At 35.7% G+C, this 15726-nt stretch overlaps 1 protein-coding gene across 2 annotated transcripts in view; it reads left to right on the top strand.

Annotated features, from left to right (window-relative positions):
• Positions 1-15175, top strand: part of LOC128643666 (SPRY domain-containing SOCS box protein 3) — a 67666-nt gene extending 52491 nt beyond the window's left edge. For both annotated transcript variants that reach the window (XM_053696495.1, XM_053696494.1), the window contains 2 exons: positions 2269-2459; positions 12091-15175. In XM_053696495.1, the coding sequence (XP_053552470.1) occupies positions 2269-2459; positions 12091-12321 (422 nt within the window). In that variant the 3' untranslated portion in view covers positions 12322-15175. The remainder of the gene's footprint in view (positions 1-2268; positions 2460-12090) is intronic.
• The last annotated feature ends 551 nt before the right edge of the window (positions 15176-15726 follow it).

Genomic DNA, 15726 nt, shown 5'->3' with positions numbered 1-15726 from the left:
TACGATACAGACTCAGTCAAATCAGTGTGATCAGCCAGACACACCATAAGGTAACCAACTAAAAAGAACATTTCAGCATAAGTACCACACATCGCAATATCGTATCTTATATACCCTTTCAGCACAGTACTGTACAAAACAAGAAATAGAAAGAAACTTTTTACATATCAGCCAATCAAGTTTTTTCAGTTGCTTTTAATGTTTTAACTGTTTTTTCTGATAAACTGTATGCACAATATCGTAGAAATTGCCTTTTAATTGCTTTTCAATATATGAATGTATAAAACAGATACAATCTATATAGAACAGATGTCAAGATACAATGTATACATTTTTAGATACAACTGTATGATTTTAACATTAGAAACACCGGTGTTTACATATATATTTTTAGTTTGTGACAACCACATGTACGTATACAAATAAAGTATTTTTAAACATAATATCTATTTCCTTATCATCTTTTCAAAAAAAGAATACACAAATCAGAGGTACTTATAAAGACCGTCAACAACCACAAATTCTTTTTTACTAGGAATAGCAATTTTATTTGCGCCACCTTATTCAACATTTAATTATAGAAACTTTTTGGGATAAGTTTTAAATGTGAGCTATATTCCCTACCAATTAGCAGTCTAACCTTTTTCACTCTATCAGCCGAAGGATTGAGCCTCGTGCACTCTCATCTTATTTCCCTATTCAGCTTAAGGAAGTTTACAATGAAATCTCATGAGTTAAGTGAAATCTCATGAGATCACAGTAAATGAGTATTATGTCCTTTTAACTGTAATTATGTAATGTGTTCATGAGGTCCAAGATAGGCTTCTGACATCAAAAAGGATGAATCACATATGATTAAATGACAAAATACACTGATATTCTTGGATAAATAAGGTGCTTTGCATTATATATATATATCAAGGCCCAATAGTGGCCTATATACCTTCTATTTTGTCTTCCTGTTTGGAATGGGTCCAAGAGCGGCCCTGTTGATATTCCCCAAGCTTCACCCCTCATACATAGTTAATAATTGTGTACCAAGAGGGGTCATTAATAACTAATTGGGGTATACCTATCTCTATTATTTTTGTTTATGTTAGGGGGCGCTTGGATGGAATATAGAAATCTCGGATAAATAGGGAAAAAATGAGGTTTTAAATTTGTTTGCCTTTTTTCTCTCTAGTTCTGCATATGATCACACTGATGTTTTTGACACAGTTAATATGTATGGTCTGTTATAAAGATTTAAACTGCTGCAGAACAGGATGCTTTTGCACTTGTGTATGTGTGTGACTCTTCTGACATTGTGCAGACCCGGTGTCTTCTACTGGTGTATAATGTCTGTACTTATTTTGGTAAACCTCAATAAAAAAATATTTACAAAAAAAAAAAGCATACGGTACAACCTCATATAGCTGTAGTATACAATTGTTTATATGTATTCCAAACAAGAGAACAGGAGGCTACAGCTAAAAAGTACACTCATTCAATACTCACACATAAAACCATAGCTAATGCTACATCTTATTATTCATTGTACAACTTTTTAAATCAAATAAGCTATTTACAAATGTGCTCTGTTTGGAAGACTCAAATCCTTATACGTTGAACCTTTCTTTTTCCCTGTTCTCTTTTCTTCCTCCCTTTGAGGGAATTGGTCTCAGAAGTATATCTCAATGCAAACAGTTTATTCTTTTTCATTTAAAGTGATGGTAAACTTTAAATAACCAAATGCCATAAATGTGATATTTGCCATTAAAAAAGTATATGTGTACTTTTTTTTTTTTTAATCCATCTGTGAAAGGGTTAAATTAGTTCATATAATAATGCTTCTATTACAATGTTTTGCTGGCCCACATGGATGAACGTCCAATCAACATGTGTGTCATTTGACAATCTTGAAGTCCAGCCCCTTGAAAGCCTTTAGAAAGCCTATGTAGAGAGTGGATAGGACTGCTCTATACATTACAGCCCAGCTAAAAGAGGAAATGAAGGGGGTGGAGGAACAGACAATACCGAGTAGGATTATAAATCTTTTATTATAAAATATATATACACTTAAAAAAAATGATATGGTTTTACTTGCAAACAGTTATATTTTTTATTGCAACATTCTTATAGTCTAAAGTTTACCATCACTTTAATGTTGTGATTTAAAAATTCAATACAAATATTTAATAAAAAAAACTTTATTTGGAATGCATTAATTTGACTTCTGTTCTTTGTCTAGCACTTATTTATTTTCCTCTCCTGTGTCTTCTTTTCAAGGGATGGATTCAGAAAGCTGGGGTCTGTCTTATAAAGGCACAGTCTGGCATGGGGGCCACAGCCAAAGGTACACAGAGCCATTCTACAGCCAGGGAACAGTAATCGGTGTGCACCTGAATCTGGAAGAGGGGACCCTTAGTTTCTATAGGGATGGGAAGAGTTTAGGCGTGGCATTTACTGGACTGCATAAGGTACGGGCTCTGGAATAACTATAGTGTGAATGGAAGTCCGTTTATAAGGGAGTGTATGGTCCTGCTTGTTATCAATACCATGTGATTATTCTATTTGAGAAAAGTGCTAATAGGTTGATGTAAAAGTTACAAGCATGGGGAGATCAGAGATACAACCAGCACAGGATGCTCATCAGTAAACCACTTGTGTGAATCTGGGATTCTTCAGCTGCCTCACCTCAGTGTAACTAATAGGAGGATAATGGGTGCATATGAAAGAGATGTAATAAAAATGCTTATTATATTGACTAGGCGCGTGTGCTAAAGGATTTTTAGTCAGCTGCTTACATTTTATAAACCGTTATATTTACTAGTCGCGTGTGCTAAAGGATTTTTAGTCAGCTGCTTACATTTTATAAAACTTTATATTGACTAGGCGCGTGTGCTAAAGGATTTTTAGTCAGCTGCTTACATTTTATAAACCGTTATATTTACTAGTCGCGTGTGCTAAAGGATTTTTAGTCAGCTGCTTACATTTTATAAAACTTTATATTGACTAGGCGCGTGTGCTAAAGGATTTTTAGTCAGCTGCTTACATTTGATAAACCGTTATATTTACTAGGCGCGTGTGCTAAAGGATTTTTAGTCAGCTGCTTACATTTTATAAACCGTTATATTTACTAGGCGCGTGTGCTAAAGGATTTTTAGTCAGCTGCTTACATTTTATAAGCCGTTATATTTACTAGGCGCGTGTGCTAAAGGATTTTTAGTCAGCTGCTTACATTTTATAAACCGTTATATTTACTAGGCGCGTGTGCTAAAGGATTTTTAGTCAGCTGCTTACATTTTATATACCGTTATATTTACTAGGCGCGTGTGCTAAAGGATTTTTAGTCAGCTGCTTACATTTTATAAACCGTTATATTTACTAGGCGCGTGTGCTAAAGGATTTTTAGTCAGCTGCTTACATTTTATATACCGTTATATTTACTAGGCGCGTGTGCTAAAGGATTTTTAGTCAGCTGCTTGCATTTTATAAACCGTTATATTTACTAGGCGTGTGTGCTAAAGGATTTTTAGTCAGCTGCTTACATTTTATAAACCGTTATATTGACTAGGCGGGTGTGCTAAAGGATTTTTAGTCAGCTGCTTACATTTTATAAACCTTTATATTGACTAGGCGCATGTGCTGAAGGATTTTTAGTCAGCTGCTTACATTTTATAAACCGTTATATTTACTAGGCGCGTGTGCTAAAGGATTTTTAGTCAGCTGCTTACATTTTATAAACCTTTATATTGACTAGGCGCGTGTGCTAAAGGATTTTTAGTCAGCTGCTTACATTTTATAAACCGTTATATTTACTAGTCGCGTGTGCTAAAGGATTTTTAGTCAGCTGCTTACATTTTATAAACCGTTATATTTACTAGTCGCGTGTGCTAAAGGATTTTTAGTCAGCTGCTTACATTTTATAAACCGTTATATTTACTAGTCGCGTGTGCTAAAGGATTTTTAGTCAGCTGCTTACATTTTATAAACCTTTATATTGACTAGGCGCGTGTGCTAAAGGACGTTTAGTCAGCTGCTTACATTTTATAAAACGTTATATTTACTAGTCGCTTGTCCTAAAGGATGTTTAGTCAGCTGCTTACATTTTATAAACCGTTATATTTACTAGACATGTGTGCTAAAGGATTTTAAGTCAGCTGCTTACATTTTATAAACCTTTATATTTACTAGGTGCGTGTGCTAAAGGATTTTTAGTTAGCTGCTTACATTTTATAAACCGTTATATTTACTAGGCGCGTGTGCTAAAGGATTTTTAGTCAGCTGCTTACATTTTATAAACCGTTATATTGACTAGGCGCGTGTGCTAAAGGATTTTTAGTCAGCTGCTTACATTTTATAAACCGTTATATTTACTAGGCGTGTGTGCTAAAGGATTTTTAGTCAGCTGCTTACATTTTATGAACCGTTATATTGACTAGGCGTGTGTGCTAAAGGATTTTTAGACAGCTGCTTACATTTTATAAACCGTTATATTTACTAGGCGCGTGTGCTAAAGGATTTTTAGTCAGCTGCTTACATTTTATAAACCGTTATATTGACTAGTCGCGTGTGCTAAAGGATTTTTAGTCAGCCGCTTACATTTTATAAACCGTTATATTGACTAGGCGCGTGTGCTAAAGGATTTTAAGTCAGCTGCTTACATTTTATAAACCGTTATATTGACTAGGCGCGTGTGCTAAAGGATTTTTAGTCAGCTGCTTACATTTTATAAACCGTTATATTGACTAGGCGTGCTAAAGGATTTTTAGTCAGCTGCTTACATTTTATAAACCGTTATATTGACTAGGCGCGTGTGCTAAAGGATTTTTAGTCAGCTGCTTACATTTTATAAACCGTTATATTGACTAGGCGCGTGTGCTAAAGGATTTTTAGTCAGCTGCTTACATTTTATAAACCGTTATATTGACTAGGCGCGTGTGCTAAAGGATTTTTAGTCAGCTGCTTACATTTTATAAACCGTTATATTGACTAGGCGTGCTAAAGGATTTTTAGTCAGCTGCTTACATTTTTTTTTTTTTTTTAATTTTATTTTATTGAGGTTCATTGTAAGGCATACATGCAGTAAAAGAGCAGAACAAAACATAATATTACACAGGTACTATAACGTGTTCAAAAGCACAGTATGTAGATAAAATGCCTGATATTCCATATGCCTCCCATGTGACACAAGAGGTCACTCTTGGGCCTCAGTTGTAAACTCATAAACCTTGGATAGGAGGCTGATCCTAGTAAGAGAGACCACTTTTGGGTCTCCTAATGAGAACCTCTTTTTTATAGCTTTAATAAAGTCTCCTAGTATCTGTAAAGAAGCCTTAGGGCTAACACATCAATCAAGTATGTAGGTGCACATTAAAATGCAATAGCATAAATGATAATCATCCTAATTTCTCTAGAGGGGGAAATGCCTGCATAACTGAATTCTAATATAACAAGAAACATAACAAGAAAGCATATTTGCAGCAAAGAGCATATATAATGAGGCTATTGAACACATAACCCACCCCTCATCTTGTATCCATGTCATACATTAGTCTGTCAGGGTTCATACTCCACCCATCAGTGCTATAATAAAGAGCAATGGGGTCTGCTTGCTACAGCTCTAACAGGGCTTGCAAATTAAACGGGTTAAGATAACATACAGAATCTACTATGTCGCCCCTAATGTACCACATCATTTTATATACTAGCAAAGACATTAGAGTCAGTGATTAACTAATTTATAAATATCTAGGTTCTGGGCACAAGCAAGCTTACAACCTAAAAAGGTATCATCAGCCATCTGGCGTCACTAGGATATGTATGTACCCATGTTCTATGTCTGGTTACCCTTCACATAACGGCATGTAGGTTACACAGTAGGTAAAGTAGTCGCATCTCAGAGTTTATTTAGGGAAGTGAGCGTCTGCAAAGGTCTCTGCACAGTATACTGCTTCACAACTACAGTAGCAAAGTGGCAGTCTCTAGAAGCGTATAACCTATGCCATCTTGCCTTTTTGAACTGACACAGACGGTGAAGTCCTCTGAGAGTCCACCTCTCCATATCATATCTTTTAGCCTAAAGGGGCAAGAGTGGGGATCCGTAATTGCAACGGTAGCTTTGCTAATAGTCGCTCCACCAGCCAGTGAATGTCCGGACTCCGGTAGTAAGCATAGCAGGCTAAGAGACTCTGTGGGTTGAAGCTGCAGCGTGACTATAACGGCATTCTCTCCCTGCGGCTGCAGCATCACACGCTGTCGGGAAACGGAGTCTCGGTGATCTGCTTGTATCAACGACAGCTCCCTCATCCACTTCGGCTGTTGTCTATTTAGGCTTCCAACTTCAATCAGGTGTCCGGTCTCCACTATTGCTGATGGAGCAGGGCTAGAATTAACCCCCATAGTTGAGGGCTCATCCTGGTCCAGAAGCGGTGGGACTATCAGGCCCACATCAGGCATACTCACTTCCACCGGCGAGGGCAATGAGGACACCACCAAGCGCCCCTCGCTCTCTCCGCTATAGGTAGTCGGCAACTCTGGTATTGAATGAGCTACAAGTATGTGGGGAGTCGGACTAATGTTGATCGGTGGATGTGCCCCTTCACAGCGCCCATCTTCTTTAGTAGTGTCAGCGGCAGCAGTAGGAGATTTCCCCAGGTCGCCATATCTCTCCCTATGTAGCTCACGTTTTTGGTATATCCCATCAAAGCAGTTTTTACATAGCGTATGTAAATTTTGGAAATGTTCTTCTAGGATATTTAATAGTGTCCCCTCCGCTGCTTTCTCCATTTTAGCAGACATTTTACCCCAAAATATCAGTTTTAAAAGGTCCTGCAGTGTCTTGCGGAATTTACACTGCACTGTAACGACAGAGGCAAGTGCCCTGCCGGGGGGTTGAGTATCAGGCCGCAACCTTAAAAGTTCTCCGGTAGGCTGAATTCAGCGTCAAGTCCAAGAGTACCGATATCCCTCACAAAAGCTCTCTCTTCTGTATAATGATAAGTGAAAATTACCATTTGATGGGGTGATAGAGAAAGGATTGTGTACAGATTAGCACCAGGACCTGAAGAAGTAGTCAGTCTTGCGTCCTATCATGGCCGCCGCCCGGAAGTTCCCCCCAGCTGCTTACATTTTATAAACCGTTATATTGACTAGGCGTGCTAAAGGATTTTTAGTCAGCTGCTTACATTTTATAAACCGTTATATTGACTAGGCGTGCTAAAGGATTTTTAGTCAGCCACTTACATTTTATAAACCGTTATATTGACTAGGCGTGCTAAAGGATTTTTAGTCAGCTGCTTACATTTTATAAACCGTTATATTGACTAGGCGTGCTAAAGGATTTTTAGTCAGCCACTTACATTTTATAAACCGTTATATTTACTAGGCGTGTGTGCTAAAGGAATTTTAGTCAGCTGCTTACATTTTATAAACCGTTATATTGACTAGGCGCGTGTGCTAAAGGATTTTTAGTCAGCTGCTTACATTTTATAAACCGTTATATTGACTAGGCGCGTGTGCTAAAGGATTTTTAGTCAGCTGCTTACATTTTATAAACCGTTATATTGACTAGGCGCGTGTGCTAAAGGATTTTTAGTCAGCTGCTTACATTTTATAAACCGTTATATTGACTAGGTGCGTGTGCTAAAGGATTTTTAGTCAGCCGCTTACATTTTATAAACCGTTATATTGACTAGGCGTGCTAAAGGATTTTTAGTCAGCTGCTTACATTTTATAAACCGTTATATTTACTAGGCGCGTGTGCTAAAGGATTTTTAGTCAGCTGCTTACATTTTATAAACCGTTATATTTACTAGGCGCGTGTGCTAAAGGATTTTTAGTCAGCTGCTTACATTTTATAAACCGTTATATTGACTAGGCGTGCTAAAGGATTTTTAGTCAGCTGCTTACATTTTATAAACCGTTATATTGACTAGGCACGTGTGCTAAAGGATTTTTAGTCAGCTGCTTACATTTTATAAACCGTTATATTGACTAGGCGCGTGTGCTAAAGGATTTTTAGTCAGCCGCTTACATTTTATAAACCGTTATATTGACTAGGCACGTGTGCTAAAGGATTTTTAGTCAGCTGCTTACATTTTATAAACCGTTATATTGACTAGGCGTGCTAAAGGATTTTTAGTCAGCTGCTTACATTTTATAAACCGTTATATTTACTAGGCGCGTGTGCTAAAGGATTTTTAGTCAGCTGCTTACATTTTATAAACCGTTATATTTACTAGGCGTGTGTGCTAAAGGATTTTTAGTCAGCTGCTTACATTTTATAAACCGTTATATTTACTAGGCGTGTGTGCTAAAGGATTTTTAGTCAGCTGCTTACATTTTATAAACCGTTATATTGACTAGGCGTGCTAAAGGATTTTTAGTCAGCTGCTTACATTTTATAAACCGTTATATTTACTAGGCGTGTGTGCTAAAGGATTTTTAGTCAGCTGCTTACATTTTATAAACCGTTATATTGACTAGGCACGTGTGCTAAAGGATTTTTAGTCAGCTGCTTACATTTTATAAACCGTTATATTGACTAGGCGCGTGTGCTAAAGGATTTTTAGTCAGCCGCTTACATTTTATAAACCGTTATATTGACTAGGCACGTGTGCTAAAGGATTTTTAGTCAGCTGCTTACATTTTATAAACCGTTATATTGACTAGGCGTGCTAAAGGATTTTTAGTCAGCTGCTTACATTTTATAAACCGTTATATTTACTAGGCGCGTGTGCTAAAGGATTTTTAGTCAGCTGCTTACATTTTATAAACCGTTATATTTACTAGGCGTGTGTGCTAAAGGATTTTTAGTCAGCTGCTTACATTTTATAAACCGTTATATTTACTAGGCGTGTGTGCTAAAGGATTTTTAGTCAGCTGCTTACATTTTATAAACCGTTATATTGACTAGGCGTGCTAAAGGATTTTTAGTCAGCTGCTTACATTTTATAAACCGTTATATTTACTAGGCGTGTGTGCTAAAGGATTTTTAGTCAGCTGCTTACATTTTATAAACCGTTATATTTACTAGGCGTGTGTGCTAAAGGATTTTTAGTCAGCTGCTTACATTTTATAAACCGTTATATTGACTAGGCGTGTGTGCTAAAGGATTTTTAGTCAGCTGCTTACATTTTATAAACCGTTATATTTACTCGGTGTGTGTGCTAAAGGATTTTTAGTCAGCTGCTTACATTTTATAAACCGTTATATTGACTAGGCGCGTGTGCTAAAGGATTTTTAGTCAGCTGCTTACATTTTATAAACCGTTATATTTACTAGGCGTGTGTGCTAAAGGATTTTTAGTCAGCTGCTTACATTTTATAAACCGTTATATTTACTAGGCGTGTGTGCTAAAGGATTTTTAGTCAGCTGCTTACATTTTATATACCGTTATATTTACTAGGCGCGTGTGCTAAAGGATTTTTAGTCAGCTGCTTGCATTTTATAAACCGTTATATTGACTAGGCGCGTGTGCTAAAGGATTTTTAGTCAGCTGCTTACATTTTATAAACCGTTATATTTACTAGGCGTGTGTGCTAAAGTATTTTTAGTCAGCTGCTTACATTTTATAAACCGTTATATTTACTAGGCGTGTGTGCTAAAGGATTTTTAGTCAGCTGCTTACATTTTATAAACCGTTATATTGACTAGGCGTGCTAAAGGATTTTTAGTCAGCTGCTTACATTTTATAAACCGTTATATTTACTAGGCGCGTGTGCTAAAGGATTTTTAGTCAGCTGCTTGCATTTTATAAACCGTTATATTGACTAGGCGCGTGTGCTAAAGGATTTTTAGTCAGCTGCTTACATTTTATAAACCGTTATATTTACTAGGCGTGTGTGCTAAAGGATTTTTAGTCAGCTGCTTACATTTTATAAACCGTTATATTGACTAGGCGCGTGTGCTAAAGGATTTTTAGTCAGCTGCTTACATTTTATAAACCGTTATATTTACTAGGCGCGTGTGCTAAAGGATTTTTAGTCAGCTGCTTACATTTTATAAACCGTTATATTTACTAGGCGCGTGTGCTAAAGGATTTTTAGTCAGCTGCTTACATTTTATAAACCGTTATATTTACTAGGCGTGTGTGCTAAAGGATTTTTAGTCAGCTGCTTACATTTTATAAACCGTTATATTTACTAGGCGTGTGTGCTAAAGGATTTTTAGTCAGCTGCTTACATTTTATAAACCGTTATATTTACTCGGCGTGTGTGCTAAAGGATTTTTAGTCAGCTGCTTTCATATGGTGTAAAATAAATTGCTACTTCTCATGTGCCGTTGCACTGTTTAGATTCCAGTTATGAATCTATCATCCTTGCACTGTTGCATATTTTCAGAACCAACCTTACTATAAGTGCTTAGAAGAAGGAGGAGCTTAAGTGATACAGCTTTTCATTGGCTGCATCTAAGTCTGCAAAATAGATTTGTCTTCATCAAAAATATGCAAATAATATAATCATTGTTTTCAGCCATTGATGAATTTCGCTAGCAAGTTAGTTAATTCATTTTTATCCATACTTTTTTTTTTATAATTAGATGATGCTGGTTTAAAAGTAATTTTGCTTTAAAAATTAATATGACAAACAATGGGCATAGAAGCCACTCATTATTTAAAAGAACAGTCTACTCCAGAATTTGTATTGTTTAAAAAGATAGATAATCCCTTTATTAAGCATTCCCTAGTTTTGCATAACCAACACTGTTATATTAATATACTTTTTACCTCTGTGATTACCTTGTATCTAAGCCTCTGCAGACTTCCCCCTTATTTCAGTTCTTTTGACAGACTTGCATTTTAGCCAGTTAGTGCCCTCTCATAAGTAACTCCACAGGCATGAGCATAATGTTATCTATATGGCACATATGAACTAGCGCCCACTAGCTGTAAAAACCTTTCAAATGCATTGCGAAAAGAGGCGGCCTTCAAGGGCTTAGAAATTAGCATATGAGCTTACCTAGGTTTAGCTTTCTACAGAGAATGCCAAGGGCACAAAGAAAATTTGATGATAAAAGTGAATTGGAAAGTTGTTTAAAATTACATGCAATATCTGACTCATCAAAGTTTAATTTTGACTGGACTGTCACTTTATTGTTATTATTATTATCAGGTATTTGTAGAGCGCCAACAGATAAACTTTAATAAGTTTATATTATTTATATGACAAATGAATGCTGTGTAGCCTAGAAAACTTTATTGAAAACATGCATCACAAAAGTACAGTATTTAAACAATTTGATTTGAATAGGAAGTGGAAATGCCTTTGTGGATCAGATTACTTTTTTTTTTTTCAACAGAAAAAAAGTAAAGCTCTTTACAGTAAAAACAAACAAAAAGGAAATGCCCATCAGATGGTGCGACAACAGTCTTTTGTTAGGTTCTGTTTTTCTTGTTTTTGTTTCTAATTTGTTGTCAGTTTATCTTGGATTCTTGTGTGCTATTTGTAATGTCCTTTACTACTATAAGGTACATTTGTTATAAGACTGATAAGCTTGGCTTTCCAGTGAAAAGTCATGCACCGAGTGTTTTATTTGTAAGCTACTGCTAAAGATTGTTTTTCATTAGTTTTTTGTAAGCATATACTCAAAAATGAAGATTATATAAACAAAACAGGAAATACATGTTTGTGTACAACTGCTAAGTAGTTTTCTAATGTTCACTGGCTGATAGGGACATACAAATGTAGTATGTTTAACTACTATATATAGTAACAATTTGAGTACACTGTCATCATAAGAAATAAAATGCTGTCTTGCAAATCAGGTTTTAATTAACAAAGATTTAATTTTTTTTATATACAGCGGCACCTTAAATAATTATGAATAACAGAAAGAAAACTTCATCAAAATAAATACACAGCTGCTGAAGCATAACAATTGCTGTCTGTATATATAAATGAGAAGACCACAATGAAATGGGGCAACTGAAAATCCTTAGTGATAAACGTTTGGTTCAAAGTTCCAATTTTATAAACTTTAATGGGCGGAAACGCTCTTTGCTCTCATTGTGTTTGCATGGAGAGCGGACGTTTTATTAGTGTTCCCATAATCACCATTGTGTTGAGATAAATATTTATATTGTGTAAATGTCTTTTTATTTTCCAGGTCCAATCACCTCTATATCCTATGGTTTCCTCCACCTCACCTGGTACTGAACTGGAGCTGGGCTTGCGTTGCTGCAGTTTACCATCTCTGCAGGAGAGGTGCCTTGACACTTTGGCTCACAGTTTGGCACAAAAGGACTTGGCTGACTTCCTCCCTCTACCACCAGTAGTCAAATGGAAGCTAAAAAGCTGGAATTATGACAAAACACAAAGTGTACTAGGGTGCAAGTAGTAACATGGACCTTACTATTGTAATGATCATCCGTCCAAATGCCACACTGATGGCACAGAGAATAACTAGAGCACGGAATATTCCTGCAAGTCAACAGGAATCACAAGCAGTAAATTCTGAGGAATTAGTAGCCAGATAGGCACAGTAGACAGAAGACACTGTAGGACACTGATGTGCTTTATCAGCTATTGCACTGTCTGCTGTGTGTGTTTTTACACTCAGGGCATTGGTATCCTGTATGAGTGTGATATGCTCCATGTTTGCACTGGAGTCCGCAGAGGCAGCACACTTAGCTAAATTAGTTATTTTGGTCTTTATTTTTATTAACACTTGGAGCATTATACAGCTACCTCTATCCAGGGAATAATAAACTTCTGTGCCTGCAGCTAAGTCACAACATCAGGACCAATTTTATATATAGGTACAGTATGTGTATGTATATGTGTGTGTATGTATGTATATATATATATATATATATATATATATATATATATATATATATATATATATACTGTATTATCAATTAAAGCCAATTATGGAACGCTATATAGCAGTGGTAGCCTTGAGAAGTTTGTAGTGTGCATTTCCAGTTTTGAGAATTAGAAAATCCAAATTTTTTCAGACCTAAGTTACATGAAAAAGGGAAAAATAAATAATGAAAGTATAATGCAAATTTGTTTTATTGCATATAGCCAAATATTATATATTAAAATCTCAAGGTCTCTTTATTCAGATAAAATGCAGATAGAAAGAATTGAACTCATTTGTCACCCATTGGTAATATTGCTCAGTTGGATGCTAATAGCACTTAAAGGGACAGTCTAGTTGAAAATGTTTATTGTTTAAAAAGATAGATGATCCCTTCATTCCCCAGATTTGCATAACCAACACAGTTATACTAATACACTTTTTACCTTTGTGATTACCTTGTATCTAAGCCTCTGCAGACTGCCTCTTATCTCAGTGCTTTTTACAATCTTGCATTTTAGTCAATCTGAGCTGGTTCTTGCATAACCATTATCATTCTCCACAAAAGTGAACACAATGTTATCTATATGACACACATAAACTAGCACTATCTAGCTGCTGTGAAAGATTGAAAAAGCACTGGAATAAAGGACGGCCTGCTGGGGCTTAGAAACAGACAAACTTAGAGGGTATAAAGTATATTAATATAACAATCTTGGTTTTGCAAAGCTGGAGAATGGGTAGTAGAGGCTTTTCCCTTTAAGAAATAAAAAAAATAAAGTAGACTGTCCCTTTAAATAATTATTTTCCACTTCAGTGGCTTTTAAGCTTTGAAAATGTGTTGTTTTCCCCCCATTAATAAGAGCATTTTCAAACCATCTCACACATGTTCCACTGCATCTGAAAAGAACACAAAATGTGATTTTTGTGAATGCAGAGAAATGATACTGCTGATTGGCTCATCAGCTGTGTTCTGTTTAGGGACCGAAATGCGTATAAGCAGAACTTTAGCAAAATTGTGAAAAAAGGAATTTAGTTTATAAATAAAGACAGAATTTTTTGTTTAACCCTTTGATGACCGGGTTACTTTGTCTACATCGGAACAACGTTCCGATGTAAACAAATTATAATCTCGCGATTGTGAGATTTCAATGATGGGATCAGGTCAGGGGGTGTCCCTATGATGCATCCAGGAAGCGCTGTTGGCTGAAGCCTGGCGCGGTTAGGATGGAATAGAACGCCATAAAGGCCTTAAAAGGTTAACATGGGAAAAGCAAAAACAATTTATATGTAACTGCTTAGGGTGCCTTTAATTTATGTGTTGTACATTTAAATAGCATATTTACATATGCTATGTTTTCCGTTCAAAAGATTCAGATTTAAGGAACTGGGAAAATGTTTTTCCATGTATAATTGTGAGTGCAAATAAATGCTTGTCGGGAAAATGCTTCTATTTATAATTTAAATGTACCCATGAACATTTCAGTTTGGACCTCTCTATTTTTAAGGCTAAAACACATCCCCCTCCCCAGTTGCATGACACAACCTATGACTGGGAAGGAAGCTTAAAGTGATGGTAAATTTTAGCTAATCTTTGCCATTAAAAAAAGTATATGTGTACCTTTTTTTGTTTTTTAATCTATAAGTGAAAAGGGTTAAATCCATGCCTATAGAATATATATATACATATATATAATGTATAAAGTATTCCAATGAACATCCAATCAGTGCGTGTGTCATACGACACTCTTGAAACCCAGCCCTTTGAAAGCCCTTTAGGAAGCCTATGTATGTAGAGAGTGGGAGGGACTGCTCCTATGTCACATCTCAAAATGTTTTGTGTGTGTATATATATATATATATATATATATATATATATATATAATTATGCAGTTTTGCTTGTACACTGACATTTACCATCACTTTAATCCAACAAAATTTAGGATATTAAAGACTAAATAAATGCTAGGTATAGTAATGTATTCCACACAATGAATATCCTAAGAAATAATCAAGAATATTTTAAAGGGATAGAAAGGTCAAAATTGAAACGTGCATGGGTGCATTTGAATTTTAAATTTAAATATATTGTAAAAATTATTCTATTAGAAAGAAAATGCTTCTAGTAAACTCTGTTTTTCAGCAGCATATGCACTACTATGTTGCTTTTGGCTCATTTTGGTGCCAGATGTATTAGAGTAAAATGTCAACATACTATTCTCTGATTTGCACAGATGTGGGTCTAACAGTTGTCTAACATATGCTGTATGGTCTAAGGTATTATTGTTGTTTCTTCATAACACTGTGAATCATATATATCGCTTTTGTACTTTTTTGTATCATACTGGAAAATGTAATAAAATTATAAATACATTGTCTTACTTAAGCATGATTATAAAACAATTTTTTTTGTTTGCATCCAATATGAAAAGTGCGTGTCCGAAGAAACATTAACAAAATCAAGAATAATATATTAAAAATAATTATATAAATAATCCAACATCTTTAACCGACAACCTGCATGCTTAGGGCTAGATTACAAGTGGAGCGCTAAATATCACTAGCGTTCCACTTTGTAATACTATCGCACAATAATGTGCGATGGTATTACAAGTTAATGCGAACAGGAGCTTGAGTTTGCATTGCTAGGAAGCATTGCGCTCACGAGAGCGGGCTTCCATAGGTTCCTATGAGAGCCTTGTTCTGATACCGTCAGAGACGGCCTCAGAACCTTGCGCAGCGAAGGGGTTAAGTAGCGCAACGATGGGCAGCATTTTTAAATATATATGTATGAATACATATATATATATATATATATATATATATATGTGTGTGTATTAATGTGTATATACACATAAATATATATGTATCTAAGCATATACATATATATTTACATTGCGGTCTATGGGAACACACATTTCCCCTAGACCGCAATGT

The sequence above is a fragment of the Bombina bombina genome, unplaced genomic scaffold (genome assembly GCF_027579735.1).
Source record: "Bombina bombina isolate aBomBom1 unplaced genomic scaffold, aBomBom1.pri scaffold_368, whole genome shotgun sequence".
Classification (NCBI taxonomy): Eukaryota; Metazoa; Chordata; class Amphibia; order Anura; family Bombinatoridae; genus Bombina; species Bombina bombina.
The sequence above is the reverse complement of the archived record's forward strand: the minus strand, read 5'-3'. Positions and strand labels throughout refer to the sequence as shown.